This window comes from Cydia fagiglandana, chromosome 12, assembly GCF_963556715.1.
Source record: "Cydia fagiglandana chromosome 12, ilCydFagi1.1, whole genome shotgun sequence".
Lineage (NCBI taxonomy): Eukaryota > Metazoa > Arthropoda > Insecta > Lepidoptera > Tortricidae > Cydia > Cydia fagiglandana.
This window is the reverse complement of record NC_085943.1, coordinates 2,620,514-2,635,107: the sequence shown is the minus strand read 5'-3', so window position 1 is coordinate 2,635,107 and position 14,594 is coordinate 2,620,514. Positions and strand designations below refer to the sequence as shown.

At 39.9% G+C, this 14,594-nt stretch overlaps 1 protein-coding gene across 1 annotated transcript in view; it reads right to left on the bottom strand.

The window, feature by feature from the left end:
- Positions 1-4,610: 4,610 nt before the first annotated feature.
- Positions 4,611-14,594, bottom strand: part of LOC134669437 (phosphatidylinositol 5-phosphate 4-kinase type-2 alpha) — a 39,546-nt gene continuing 29,562 nt past the window's right edge. The window contains exons 9-10 of the mRNA XM_063527014.1: positions 8,117-8,187; positions 4,611-6,807 (exon numbers count right to left, since the gene is read on the bottom strand). Of these exons, the coding sequence (XP_063383084.1) occupies positions 6,685-6,807; positions 8,117-8,187 (194 nt within the window). The 3' untranslated portion in view covers positions 4,611-6,684. The remainder of the gene's footprint in view (positions 6,808-8,116; positions 8,188-14,594) is intronic.

The following is a 14,594-nucleotide window of genomic DNA, read 5'->3' as shown; positions in this document are numbered from 1 at the left end:
TAATTAACTTTACCAACCTAAACAATGGCAACGCATATAACATTAAATTTCACCATTTCATGACTACCGCACTGTTCAGCGGGCCTAAAATGGTTGCACTTTTATCGTCTTTCGAGCCATGCACTTATTCTTGTTAGAAAGTGAAGGCCACGATGAGAAGAAGCGCGACCATCAAAGACCTGCAGGAATTCACGTTCACAGAAGTTCGTCCGTATGTATGTAATAGGAAACCCCAAAAGACTGTCATAGACATGTTGCAAACTGTGAACTAGATCCCCGGAGTCAAACGTAAAAAGCTACAGTCAGAAGCAGATATATCACACGGATGAAGTTAAAAAATACAGTCTACTGAAAAATAGGGCGTCTAAATACTTCATAATTTTTAAAAGTTGTTGAACAAAAGTGTCACCGTTTGAGGAGTACAATCTATGTTTTAATTATTTGCTCGTGTTACAGGCCACACCCGGTATATAATATCTTTAGGTACATGTATAGTCCGACGAGAAATTGTAGAAAATTGAGGGCGCCACTTCCTACGTAACTGTCACATTTTAGACGTACAATTCTTAAACATGGCAACAATTTAGTATCAGTGGCGGCGCGTCCATAAAAGCCGATTCCCACCGGCTTGCCTGTTTTTGGACATTTTAGCAGAGTTGTAAAGGAAATATGTAAGCCAAATTAGCCCCGGCTTGCCTAGGGGTAGGTGAAATTTATTAGTACCATTTTATTAAATTTTTAGTATCTTATGTCGCACCATAAGTATTATTTGTATGTGTATATGTTATATCTGCCACTGACTATTAAAAAGGATTGTTGTATGATAGCCCTTCCCGTCTTCGACCAAGCTATGTCTAAATTATAACTAAAGTCTAAAGTAAAATATCTATCACAAAGTATTTGACGAAATACAAATCGTTGAGGGTGCGCGGTAGCTAAAGGCCTGTCCTAATAGGCGTTTGTAATGATTATTTGTTCTAAAACAAGTTATTATAATAGTTACGGAGGTCATCTTAACCTCTAGCCGCCCATACGTCAAACCTTGCCAAGCAAAATGAAATTTTATTTTGTCAACACAAAGTTCAAATTAGAATGGAACAGGAGACCTTTTTATAGGTCTCTGGGCGGCTAGAGGTTAAAACAACACTCGTTTGTAAACGTTTACTTGTTTCTAATAAAATGTTGTAATAAATACGAATACTTGGTGATTCCGAGAATGGACTCTAATATGATATAATTATGAGTGTTTCTGGGAATAAGGGGTCATCCATTAATTACATCACACGTTTAGGGGGAGGGAGGGGGTCAAGAAAATGTGACATATTGTGACATGGGGGAGGGGGGAGACACAAACTTTGTGACGTCACTTTAACTTCGTCAGTAACCGAAAATTTATTTAAATTATTTTATTCGCTGTACATTTAAATAACAAGTTTTTAAAACGATAATCGTTTTTATTCGTTTAATTTTCTTTCCTAAGCAGCTTTGGGTTATAAAATTACTAATATTTATATCGTCAAAAATATTTTGATAAAATATGAATAATACTTAGGTACTTACTTAATTCGATTTGGCGAGTTCGTAGAAAAAATGTGGCGTCACACTATGGGGGAGGGGTTTGCCAAATGTGACGAAGTGTGACAAGGAGGGGGGGAGGGGTCAAAAAACCTAGAAATTCGTGTGACGTAATTAATGGATGACCCCTAACTTTTGACTTTGAAGTATTCGGAACTTATATGTATTCGTACTTGATTCTTAACAACAGGTTTTGGAGTAATAATAAAACAGATTTCTCATGGAGCTTCCCATGAGTTGTACAAACGCATTTTATGTCATATTGTAAGGTACATTTTTTCAGTTTCAAACAATATTACATCAACGGAAAAAACTGCAAATTTCTAAAAATTCGCGTTCGTACCGGTATACAATTTCGTGAAATGCTTTAACACACTCACTGCCAACGTTTTCGTAGCGCTACGCGTGTAGCCGATCACAACGTTTTCCCGCTTTGTAGAGGAAAGCGACTACGAACAGACAACCCGCCGAGCGGGTTCCCAGCACTCAATGTGTTATATTATCAACATGGGTTGAAAATTACTGTTTTAGAACAAACAATGTATTACATAAACCAGAAATATGGAACTGCGTTTTTCGGCAAAAACAATTGGTAAGTTTTATTTTTATTAGGTACAGTCAGCAGCAGAATTTGCTGAGCGGGCGAGGTGTTCAAAATGATCTTGACGCGACTTTATTGCTAAGACAATAAGAGCGTGTCAAGGTAATTTTGAACACCTCGCCCGCTTAGAAACTTCTGCTGCTGACTGTATGTATAACCAAAATACTGACTACGCGATTGAGGTAAGTAGAAATATTTAAAAAACGTGAAAAACGAATTCGAACGCCGAAATCCTAGTGCTATATCGTAAATTCAGAATACAAAAGACGTGACAGTATTTAATAAATCACAATTTATATAACAATCCAAGTCTTATTTCGACATAGAATAATAAATAACAAAATCTTACACCGTACTAGTAACTACGCTACACAGAAACTAAGCGATCTATTTATTGGCAGAGCGACAAACATTTTGCTTGGCAAAACCTTCAAATCCGGATATTAGTCGTTTTAATGTTTCGTTACAAGGTATTTCTCATTTGTTCTATAAAACTCAAAAGTATTGCAATATGACACGGAGTGTTTTGACAGCTTTTTTTTCGCGTATCTAGACTGGCTAAAGCCATACTGCCTATTTTTACAGCTTGCTTTATGAAACTTTTGTGACATGAAAACTTCTTTAGCGGCGCTATGCACTTTTTGTGATGGGGAAAAAATGTTAAACTAACAGGTCACGTGACCGTAACATTCGTAGGACGTAAGACGGACACGTGACCTGATCGAAAAACTGTTACAATGTCATTAAGTTTTCATTTCTGCCGGCACTCCCGGAGTGCAACCCGTTGTTTTTTTTTTACAATTATGGCCCGAATACAAGACTTTTAAGCCATTCTTACATATAGAAAGTTTAATTGTATTTTTCGTGTTTGCAATTAAGTTTTATAGAATAAATGGGATGGTACCTTTACAATTACATTCTTAATATCGCATTACAAAGTAATGTCGACGTGAGATATATCGAAAGCATTACGCTAACGTCACGTATACATATGATTATGAAACCGTTTATATATATCTGACGCTGCCACATTAGTGGTTCAATTTACGTGATCTGTTTACATATTATTAATTTATACAATGTTGAGTTTATACTCTTAAAATTGTGTTAGAGCGTCAAACGAAACGCAATTGGTTCATAATTATTTTCGTTGCCTTGTTCTGACCGCTCTGTCATGCTTGTATTTTTGTCTTCCATCAAATAAATAAATAAAATCGAGTGCTATTGCATGTCTTCCTAGCTATAGATTATATTTTACAGGAAAATAAAAAAAATGAGTTTCATTTCATACAAAAAGCTCCACTCTGTCACATTTTTTGGCAACATTAAACAAGGCAACGAAAATTATTCTGACGCAATTCTAGAATATTTTCGAGCGAATTTTAGTAAAAAATATTAGACCACGTAAACTGCAATTTCACAAAGCCAGCGCTCCCAAAACCTTACCTAAGTTTAAATTTGAGATTTAATATTAATAATTCAGCCAATATTCCAATATTAACACGAGAACATCACTAATTTCAACTCCCATGATATTTTAACAATTTTAATTTGTCAGTACTAATCTACGGCGGATTTTATAAAAGCTAGTAACGTACACGAAACATTATTGCAATATGTGCTAAGGCCAAGTGGGGAGACGCGTCGTATTGCTATCGTTCGGTCGGCGTCGCTAGTCCGAATAGTATTCGCTGAAACTGACCTTTTCATGTCATGTTAAAAGTCGTTGTTTATGGTTCCGTACCTAAGGGGTAAAAACGGGACCCTATTACTAAGACTCCGCTGGCCATCTGTCTGTCTGTCACCTGACGGGCTGTATCTTATGAACCATGATAGTTAGACAGTTGAAATTTTCACAGGTTGCCACTATAACAACAAATACTAAAAACAGAATAAAATAGATATTTGAGTGGGGGCTAGCCATACAACAAACGTGTTTGTCATATTTTTGTATTTTTTCGAGAACGATTTTTTCAGCTCTTTACAGCGCAACCTGTTTGAACTCGCGATTTTTAACCACACCATAAGTTAAGGTACAGATGTGCATAGCAGTGCGTAATTATTTTCATCGTATTTTCACGGAAACTTGCGAACGTGTCTTGCTATTTCAGTCAGTCTCGGTACAAAAAGTACTGACATTGACTGAACTAGCATGACAAATACTAACATTTCCAAGAAAATACGATGGAAAGCAATTATGCACTACATCTGTATAGATATTTCCTCATTGGCTTTTATTAGTTGTACCTAATTGTTAGACGTTGTTGATATTTTTAATGCATATTCGGACCAACGACATGCAGCCGTTAAAGGGGCCCACTGATTAACAGTCCGCCGGACGGTATCGGCCTGTCAGTTAGAACAAAATTTTGACAGTACCGAACAACTGACAGGCCGATACCGTCCGGCGGACTGTTAATCAGTGGGCCCCTTAAGATTCATGGGACTGCCGTCAAAATGCCTTACGAAACTGATTTAAAAAGTGTTATAACATCACCAATATTACAACATTTTCTACAATTGATAAGAATCGACGCCAAAATCGCTGCCAAGCGAATTTTAGCACGTTTAAATATGTACTTTTAATAGTTTGTAATGTCATACATTATAAACAGTTTTAACTAACAACTTCACCATAAATATTGAAAAGAGCAAGACTTATTGACATGGTGCATAATAACAATTAGTCCTCTCGAATTAACCTCTATCCGCCCATACGTCAAACCTTGCCAAGCAAAATGAAATTTTATTTTGTCAACACAAAGTTCAAATTAGAATGGAACAGGAGACCTTTTTATATGTCTCTGGGCGGCTAGAGGTTAAACCTTTACCAGGCTAACAGTTAAAAAATGTCAATCGAATGTCAGTCTTACTGATTGAAAATAGAACACAAATGTTTGAAGTAACGTATGTGGGAAATATATATCCCTAAGTTCCACTTGCACCATTCCACTAACCCGGGGTTGAATGGTTAAATCTAGAGTTGCCATGGTTACCAGTACAATTTGACACTAGGTTAACGGTTTAACCGCTAAACCCCCGGTTAGTGGAATGGTGCAAGTGGGCCTTAGCCTGGTAAAGGGTTAAACTATGATCACAAACGAAAATGAGCGAGATCTTCATAAAGACGGTTTAGGAATTCAAGAAGACAAACTGTTTAATTTTAGAAAACATCCGATAATTGAGGCGTCGTTTGAACGCAATTATTTATATATTTTGCATTTTATTTGTATGTATTTAGCTTAGCTTTACTTAAATAGGTGCTTCTTTTAGTATCACTATCTAAAAAACTATTACTGTGCAGCTAGGTATTGTAATAAAATCTAGATTTCAGACAAGCACTATAATAGCGACCCTGTTCTTTCCATAAAAAAATTAAAAGCTGACCATTTGGTTTGCTAGGCTTACGAATGTATTTGCGCATGTGGGTCAAAATTATTTACATTGTCTTGTTTTGACCACTCTGTCACGCTTTTATTTCTGTTTTTTATCAAACAAATAAAAAAGTCGAGTGCTACTGCATGTCTTTCTAGCTGTAGATTGTTATTCTCTTGAGACAAATTAAAAACTAAAATTCACCCCATACAAAAAACTCCACTCCGTTCAATTTTAGGGACAAAAAACAATACAACAAAAAGAATTTTGACCCATTTACATGTATAAGAATGTAATAAATTGAATATAAAGATTCGATAAAGGTAGATTTAGAAAAATGTAGAAAGCTAATGACGGTCTTGGAACTTTGATAATAGAGTCGAGTTTTGTTTGACAAGATCATGTATTTTCATTCATTCAGAGAATGAACTAAAAGAAGCATCTTATCATGCCTACTTTCTTAACCTCTCATCATTGAAGAAAACCATTTTTTTTTATTCAAAACACTAAAAGACAATTTTTTTTACCAATTTATAGTTTCTCTCTCATTATTTGAAATCCTTAGTTGATACATAAAACTCAATAGCAGATATGCATATACTCCAATTTTGGGTACATAGGGTAATTCGCCCAAAGGGTAAAAACGGGACCCTATTGCTCAAGACTCTGATGTCCGTCTGTCCGTCCGTCTATCTGTCACCAGGCTGTAACTCATGAACCGTGATAGAAATTTTCACAGACTATGTATTTATATTGCCGCTATAACAACAAATACTAAAAACAAAATAAATATTTAAGAGGCAACTATAACAAACGTGATTTTTTGCCGTTTTTTGCGTAATGGTACGGAACCCTTCGTGCGCGAGTCCGACTCGCACTTGGCCGGTTATAGCTAATAAAGATGGTCAAGCAAATCTTGTAAGTAGAAAAAGGCGGCAAATTTAAAATATGTAGCTGCGATGGATTATCGTCCCATAGAAAATTTGAATTTCGCTTCTTTTTCTACTGACAAGATTTGCTTGGCCAAGTATAGCTGGCAATTTGAATTATATAAAAAAATGTTGGGCGCCACAGTAAACATAGTTTCCTTCAATATACAGAGGTTATGAAAGTAGTGCAGGCTGTGAACCTGTTCAGTTGCCCTCGATGGCCTTGGCGACGAACTCTATGAACCGCTTGCCGTACTGTTCGGGATCGCACGTGGATATACCGTCCACGTTGCTACCGTACTTTACCGTCTTGGCCGCTTTCGCCGCCTGCAAAGGTAATAAGGTTTCAGCGCACGGTCTAATCTAATAGCGAAGAGCCTCGACCAACATATTGAGACTCTCGCTAGGTGGTTGGATCAAGGGTCAGATGCAGAAGGCGGTGATCTTGGACGCGGCGCGGATAGTCCGCCGGTTCCTCTCTCTGCGGCCCTGACCACCGGCAGCTTGGGCCCTGCCCCGCTGCTGGCGGCACCCTATAGTTCGTTTTTTTTTAGCATTAGAAAGAACTTGAAAGAAGGTAAGCGATCTTGACATGTCTTTTAATTGAAAAACGCTTTTTAAAAATCAAAAACTATTACTTATGAAAGCAAAAGAATATAAATGATCGTATTAGATTCATAATTGTTACATATTTGCCGTAACTTATTTTTAGAATGTGTTTTTCAATTAAAAGACACATCAAGATTGTTTACCTTATTTCTAATGCTAAAAAAACCAAACTATAGAGCTTCTTATAGTGTGAAGGCATCATAACTAAATATGAAACTGAACCGCTTCAGAACTGACGTGGGCAACTCCTCATACCACAGGAATTAATGGGGGTGGTGTGAATCGGCGGCATGCGGATGTGGTAGACCCGAACAAACAATCCGCCACATGGTGCTAGAATGCCCCAAAACTAAATTCGGTGGCAACATTGAAGAGCTCAAGAAATTGACTGGGAAAGCCGTGGATTGTTTTAAGAGCCAACAGGAGTGGTCATTTCTCCATACAAACGTACTCGACTGTTTCCTCCGTGGGTTTTGATGCGAGCAATGATTTTTTCAGAACAGATTAATATTGACAATATCTGTGTCGGACCGTTTTGCTTTTTTGATATTTTTGTTTTTTAAGGCGCTAGAGCCCTTCAAGCATGGCCAAAATTACCTCATTGACTATGCCGCAATGAGAGGCGTAGTATTCAAAACTGATACCAAGTAGCCAAAAAAGCAAAACGGTCCGACACAGATAATTTCATAATCATTTAGATTTCCAAATTTGGTTACGATTGGTTAAGTTTTGGAGGAGGAAACAGTCGAGTACGAAACCTCGATTTATAAAGATTTTTACGCAGGATTTTCCGCCTTGTCCTTATCGCACGAGTTTTAGGAGCCGCTTCCGTTAGCGAGACGGGTATATTTACCTAAAATATTTAAAACTCAGCTCCTGTTTCGTCTTAAGAATTCCAATTTTATACTGCAGTGACATGTAAAACTTCAATCGTCACGAGTTGCGAGTTATGTATTGTATTAAAGCGTAGGTCTCATAATTCTTGAGAGAGAGAGAACGAAACGCGTGAACGCTGAACGAGGTTTACCTGTTTCTTAACTCCGTAATGCGTCAATACATCGATCAGCGCAACGAAGTATATCTCCTTTTTAGGTGCACCTGAAAACACCACAATAGCTTATTTTATTATATTATAAATTCTTCGGAGGTTCCTACAGCTACCTGTATGCAGGTAATTAGGGCAAACCTTGGCTTATCGGTGATACTTCGTAATTCTATGATAATGCGTTGTTATTTTGGTGAGCTTACAATGCTGAAATGTAAGCAATTAAATCGCATCAAAACTGACAGCTGCCAACGATTATATAGCTCGTATTTCCTTATGGTGAGAACCGTTTAAGATTATAACGGAGTGTTCGTGACTAGGCGCTGCGTATTTTTGAGAGTTCGACCTTTTCTTGGATGGTGAAATAAAAATCCGAAATTTAACGTGCTTACTCTTATAATTCTAAAAGCTTAATCTACGTGTCCATTATTCGAGGATATTGGGGTAGAGGGGGACAATATATCGTGACGTAGGGTGACGAAGGCGTATATAGAGCTCCGTATTGGCCGCGATATGTGTGACGCGACATACGCAACTGAGTTGCTCCGACCAGAGATGTCGCTGTGGGTCTCGTACGGAACATGCCCCCGGCCTTGAAAGATCTGGCTTTCAAGAGGATTCTTGGTCTTCTCTCCTCTCTTCATCAGGCTGAGACACCAAGGGGCAGATTTTGGTGTAGGCGCGTCTTATGATGCCAGATGCGGTGTGGATGTCTGCCACTCTTGACACTCCGTCTCGCCCAGGGATAGTCTTGACGACGCGTCCTAGATGCCATTTTAGCGGAGGCAGATTATCGTCTTTTATGAGAACTAGTGTATTCGGCTTCAGGTCTTCGCAGTGGCTCCTCCACTTGGATCGCGTCTGTAATTCGGAGACGTACTCCTTGGACCATCGGGTCCAGAAATGCTGCCGTATCTTCTCCACCATCTGGTACCGGTTGAGTCGATGAGCAGGCGCGTGCTGAAGGTCCTCTGAGGCGGGCGATGTCAAAGTGCGACCGACAAGAAAGTGCGCAGGGCTCAGAGGAAGGAAGTCGTGCGGATCCGATGACATGGCGTACAAAGGACGGGAATTGAGGACGGCTTCAATTTGGCTTAACGCCGTGCTAAATTCCTCGAAAGTGAGGTGAGCGTTTCCAATAACACGGCGTATATGAAATTTACACGATTTTACTCCAGCCTCCCATAGGGAACCAAAATGGGGCGCGTAAGGTGGAATAAAATGAAATTTAATATTACTACTAGTAGCGTAATCTATGATGTCGGGACTACATTGGGTCAAAAACCTGGCAAAATCGTGCATTAAACCCACAAAGTTCCTGCCATTATCCGAAAATATTTCGGTAGGCTTGCCGCGTCTAGCTATAAAGCGTTTGAGAGCTAGAAGGTAAGCATCGGTGGTCAGATCACTGACGAGCTCTAAGTGGATGGCTCGCGTAACAAAACATACAAACAAACAAATATATGCTTTAACAGTTTGAGCACCTCTGCCTTTGCGGTTTAATATGAAAACTGGCCCTGCATAGTCCACACCACAAGTTAAGAAGGGATATGTAGGCGTAATTCTCTCCTCGGGTAAATTTCCCATGAAAGGAGTAAGGGTTTTCCCTCTTAATCGCTTGCAAACAATACAATCATAAAAGATTTTTCGCGCAAGATTCCTACCACCTAGTGGCCACCAAGCATCATGCAGTTCGAAAAGAAGGGCTTGAGGCGCAGCGTGTAGAAGTTTCTTATGTTCGTGGCGAAATAATAAAAGCGTAAAGTGATGTTTGCTTGTTATTAGTATCGGGTGCTTTTTTTCATAAGCAAAGTATTGCGAATAACCGATGCGACCGCCGACTCGCATGACACGATCTTCATCAATAAACAAATTTAATTTACTTAAATTATGCTTGGTTTTAATTGTTTGTTTATTAGTCAATAGCTTGTACTCATCTGGAAACGATTCAAGTTGAGACAGCCTGACTAATAAATTCGTTGATTCCCGCAGTTCCTCGACGCTAATACTGCCCGCACGCTTATTATTTTTATTGCGCGCGTTGTGAATAAAGCGTAAAACGTAAGATGCGGCGCGTATCATGCGCGAGAACTGAGAAAACCGTTCGAAAGGGAATAATGATAATGACGCTTCAGTGGTAGCGGTAAGCGCTAATTCTACGTTAGATTTGACCTCCGGAAGTATGTCATGCGTATCATTCGAACTCGGTAATTTTGGCATGTTTTTAGGGTCAAAGTTAACATCCTGCAGAAATTCAGGTCCTTCCCACCATAAACTGGATCCAGCTAGGTCTTCCAATCGAACGCCTCTCGAAACTAAGTCAGCCGGATTAACTTTACCGCTGACGTGGCGCCATGGAAGCCCTTTGGTCAGTTCATGGATCTCAGTGACCCGATTCTGCACGAAAGTCTTTAATAAATTAGGTGCCATGCGCAACCACCCTAAAACGCAAGTCGAATCAGAGTAGAATACGACGTCATCAAATTTGCAGTGAAGACTATTTATGACCTTGTCATATAATTTAGCGCCTAGAAGTGCACTGCAAAGTTCTAAGCGGGGCGTACTTAGGACTTTAATGGGAGATAATTTTCCTTTCGAACATAATAATCGTGAGCATACTTCATCATCATCATTTATTGTGCGAATATAAATGCAAGTGCCATAAGCCACCTGTGACGCGTCTGTAAAGATATGCATTTCTATGCGCGTATAATTACTGCTACCCATTACATAACGCGGCACACGGATAGTACTTATGGCCAGTGTTAATGATTTAGTAAAATCATTCCAGGTGCGCATGACGTCAGAAGGGACTTCGTCGTCCCAGTCAAGTTTAAGCAGCCATAAACGCTTGAGTAAGACCTTGGCTAGCAGAATGGTTGGACTTAATAAACCTAAAGGGTCATAAATTTGCGAGATATGTGATAAAATAATACGCTTAGTTACTTTATCATTAGGTTTCATCAAATCAAGTTGCGAGTTAAAATAAAATTGATCATAGTAATTATTCCAACCTATGCCCAATGTCTTTGAATTGCAGTCTTTATCGAACGTTAGTTTAGTTTGCGCGTCAGACAGCAGTGCGAAATTAGACTCTAACGACGGGTCGCTAAAGTTAAATACCCACTTTCGTAACGGAAAACAACCTGATTGCAATGTTCGCGCGGTTTCATTGCATAATCGTAACAATTCAAGTTTATCCTGTGACCCAGTTATCATGTCGTCTACGTAAAAATCTTCGTTAATTATTCTTTTAACGTCGGGATCGGTGCATTCAGTGGCTAACTGTTTTAAACAACGGACACTTAAGAAAGCCGCCGACGCCATACCGTAAGTGACGCGATTTAAACGATAAATTTGAATCGGTTCGTCGGGGCTGTCGCGCCAAAGGATCAGCTGAAGGTCGCGTTGATTTTCTGCCATCAGTACCTGACGATACATTTTAGCTACGTCCGCGCATGCCACGTAACGATGCTGCCTAAAGCGTAAAATAATCGACAGAAGGTCGCCCTGGATCGCGGGACCTACCATTTGAAGATCGTTCAGTGATGTACCACTACTAGATGCCGCACTAGCATCAAAGACTGCTCTTAAGCGTGTAGTTGTGGATTCGCGAAAAACTCCATGATGTGGCAAGAAGAAATGCGGTGAGTTATATGACGTAACTTTACTCATGTGCCCTAAATCGAGGTATTCATGCATAAAGTCAGTATATAATTTTTTACACGTTTCTGAACGCTGTAATCGTTTTTCCAGCGCCAGCAAACGACGTTCGGCTTGAGGATAAGTTTCTCCTAGCACTTCGGGTGGCTGCTTGAGTGGCATGCTAACACAGAACCTTCCTTCGCTGTCGCGCGTAGTGGTGCGAACGAAATGCTCCTCGCAAGCCTTCTCCTCGTCAGACCATGCGTCCCGAGTGGTAGGTACCTCCTCAATCTCCCAGAACCGCCGTAATAGCGAATCTGTTGTTTGCGTAAAATTACATTGGATGTGCTGGCCTTCAATGCGTGCGTTTAAATTGACAGGACCTGCTACTACCCATCCAAATTCGGTGTTTAATAAGTAAGGACCGTTACGTAATTTTAATTTTTCCATTGTAAACAAATCCCAAAACTTTTCACCACCTATTAAAATATCGAAATCTTTGTATTCTAAAAATTGCGGATCTGCCAGTTGTATATTATCTGGAATATCGAATTTTGCGCAATGTTCATATACAACTGGCATTGATGTGTTTATTTCCGATAAAACAAAACAATGTAAATTTGTTGTGTAGTCGCTAATGCGCGATTTTATTTGGACATTGCAGGTTTGCGTACACTGTGTCACAGTACGACCTACACCGCTTATTTCGTGAGTGGACTGTACTAATTGTGTGCCTAATAAATCACGTAAGGATTCTTTTATAAAGGATCGTTGAGAGCCGTTATCAATAAGAGCGATAACAGTATGCGGTTTATTATTTTTATCAATCACGTCGATAAGCGCAGTTGACAACAAGACCGGCATCAAGGCCGGCGGCTGCGAAGGAATTCGCTGACAATGTACATTGACCGACACGGCGGCGGCCGAACTAGATACAGCGGCGGCCGAAGTGGATGCAGCGGGGGCCGTGACGTCAGCGGGGGCAGGGACGCGAGTGCACTCATCACTAGGAGGATGGATAATTGAATTATGTTTATTATTACACTTGCGACACGGGCCGAATACGCATGACTCTACGGAATGACCCGCTCGTAGGCAGTTAGTGCATAACTTGTTGTCGGCAACAAACTTAAGTTTAGATTCGTAGTTAGTATCAAGAAATTTGACACAGGAATAAAGTGGATGATTCATTTTACACATAGGGCACGGGAATTTTGGTTTTTGCTGTGATTTTTGTGGTTTGCTGTTGGTAGAAACATTGCAGTGCACTTTGTTATTGTTGTAGTTATGAGTGGAGCTAGGAGTGATATGTTTTTTGTTCACTTCGTACTTATCGCGTATACTCGTACTTTGTGAATGTGATGCCTGCAATGTTTCTAACATATCTGCACGGTTTCTTAAAAATTGAAATAAATCATCCAATTTAATCTTCATCTGAGTGTCGCCACTCGTAAGGCTACTTTTATGTTGTTCCCACTCGCGTTCAGTGGTTTTATCGAGCTTTGACACCAAGATGTAAATGATCAGAGTGTCCCATGACGATATAGGTTCGCCTAGGACTTTCAAAGCGCGTAAATTTTTTAGTGTTGTGTCAATTAACTTTCTAATAAGTATGTGCGATTCTTTAGGCAGCGACTGAAGCGTAAATAATGCCTTGACGTGATTGTGGATTAATAACCTATTGTTATTGTAGCGATTAAGAAGGAGATCCCATGCCACCGCGTAGTTACTTGACGTTAGTTCGAGCGCTTCTATTACTAACAAAGCACTACCAGTCAGCGATGATTTTAGGTAGTGGAACCTTTGGATGTCACAGAGATCCTTCGAATTGTGAACTAGTGATAGGTAAATATCTCTAAATGCGAGCCAGTTTTCATACGTGCCGTCAAAAGAGGGAAGTGATAAAACTGGCAGCTTAATTGCCTTCATTGTTGTGTTTTGCGAAACAGTGGGACTTTTATTTGCTGTACTATTAAATTGACTTAAAATAGACTCGGCGAGGGCCTGCGCAGTGAAATAACTATCCTCAAACTGTTCTCGTTGCGTTAACTGGTCATCGAGATTCGATTCGAAAACATTCGCTTCGATTTGAGTTTGAATATCGTTAAATTCAGTGTACAGGGTCTCTGCTCCTTGTATGCGTAGTTTTAAATTTATTCTACAAGGCTCAGTTAAAGCGTCTAAATTATCGCTACAGCTTTGAATGTGGGTTGCGAACTTTGTGAGTCTAGCCTTTATAATGCCACGTTTTTTGACCAATTCGCGAACTTGAGGTTCAATCGCGGCATCACAGATCACCCTAGCTGGCGATTTATCGCGTGATTTGCTAGTATTTGGTACTACAGTATCACCTAGTCCCATTTTGGTTAGGTTTAGTATAGAAAGCTGGAGTACTCACGTGTGGACTTTGGACCCTGATGCAACTCCGCGTTGTGTAGGTAGCGGCGAAAAGGAGTCCCAATACCGGTCACGTAATAATTACTCGTCACGGGCTCACTGGAATTGATTAAGCACGGTATTAAGCAACTGAAGACAAAGGGGGTTAGGTATAGGGTGGCTGGATGTCCGTACCGAAATATGCGCGTTTAAAATCGTTGGATGTCCAGTTCTCGTCCTACAGCTATCCGCAGTTTCCCAAATTTGCGCGTCCTTGGGTGTCTTCGTGCTGCATACGTGCCTTCCGTCCAAGAAGAAATGTCGATGCGCTTTCTCTTCCAAAGGTGCTGCTTCTCAATGGCCTCTCAATTCGTACTCAACGATTGGCGAAGAAACCGTTGATTATATTTGGCGAAGAAGGATCAATATGTTCGTGACT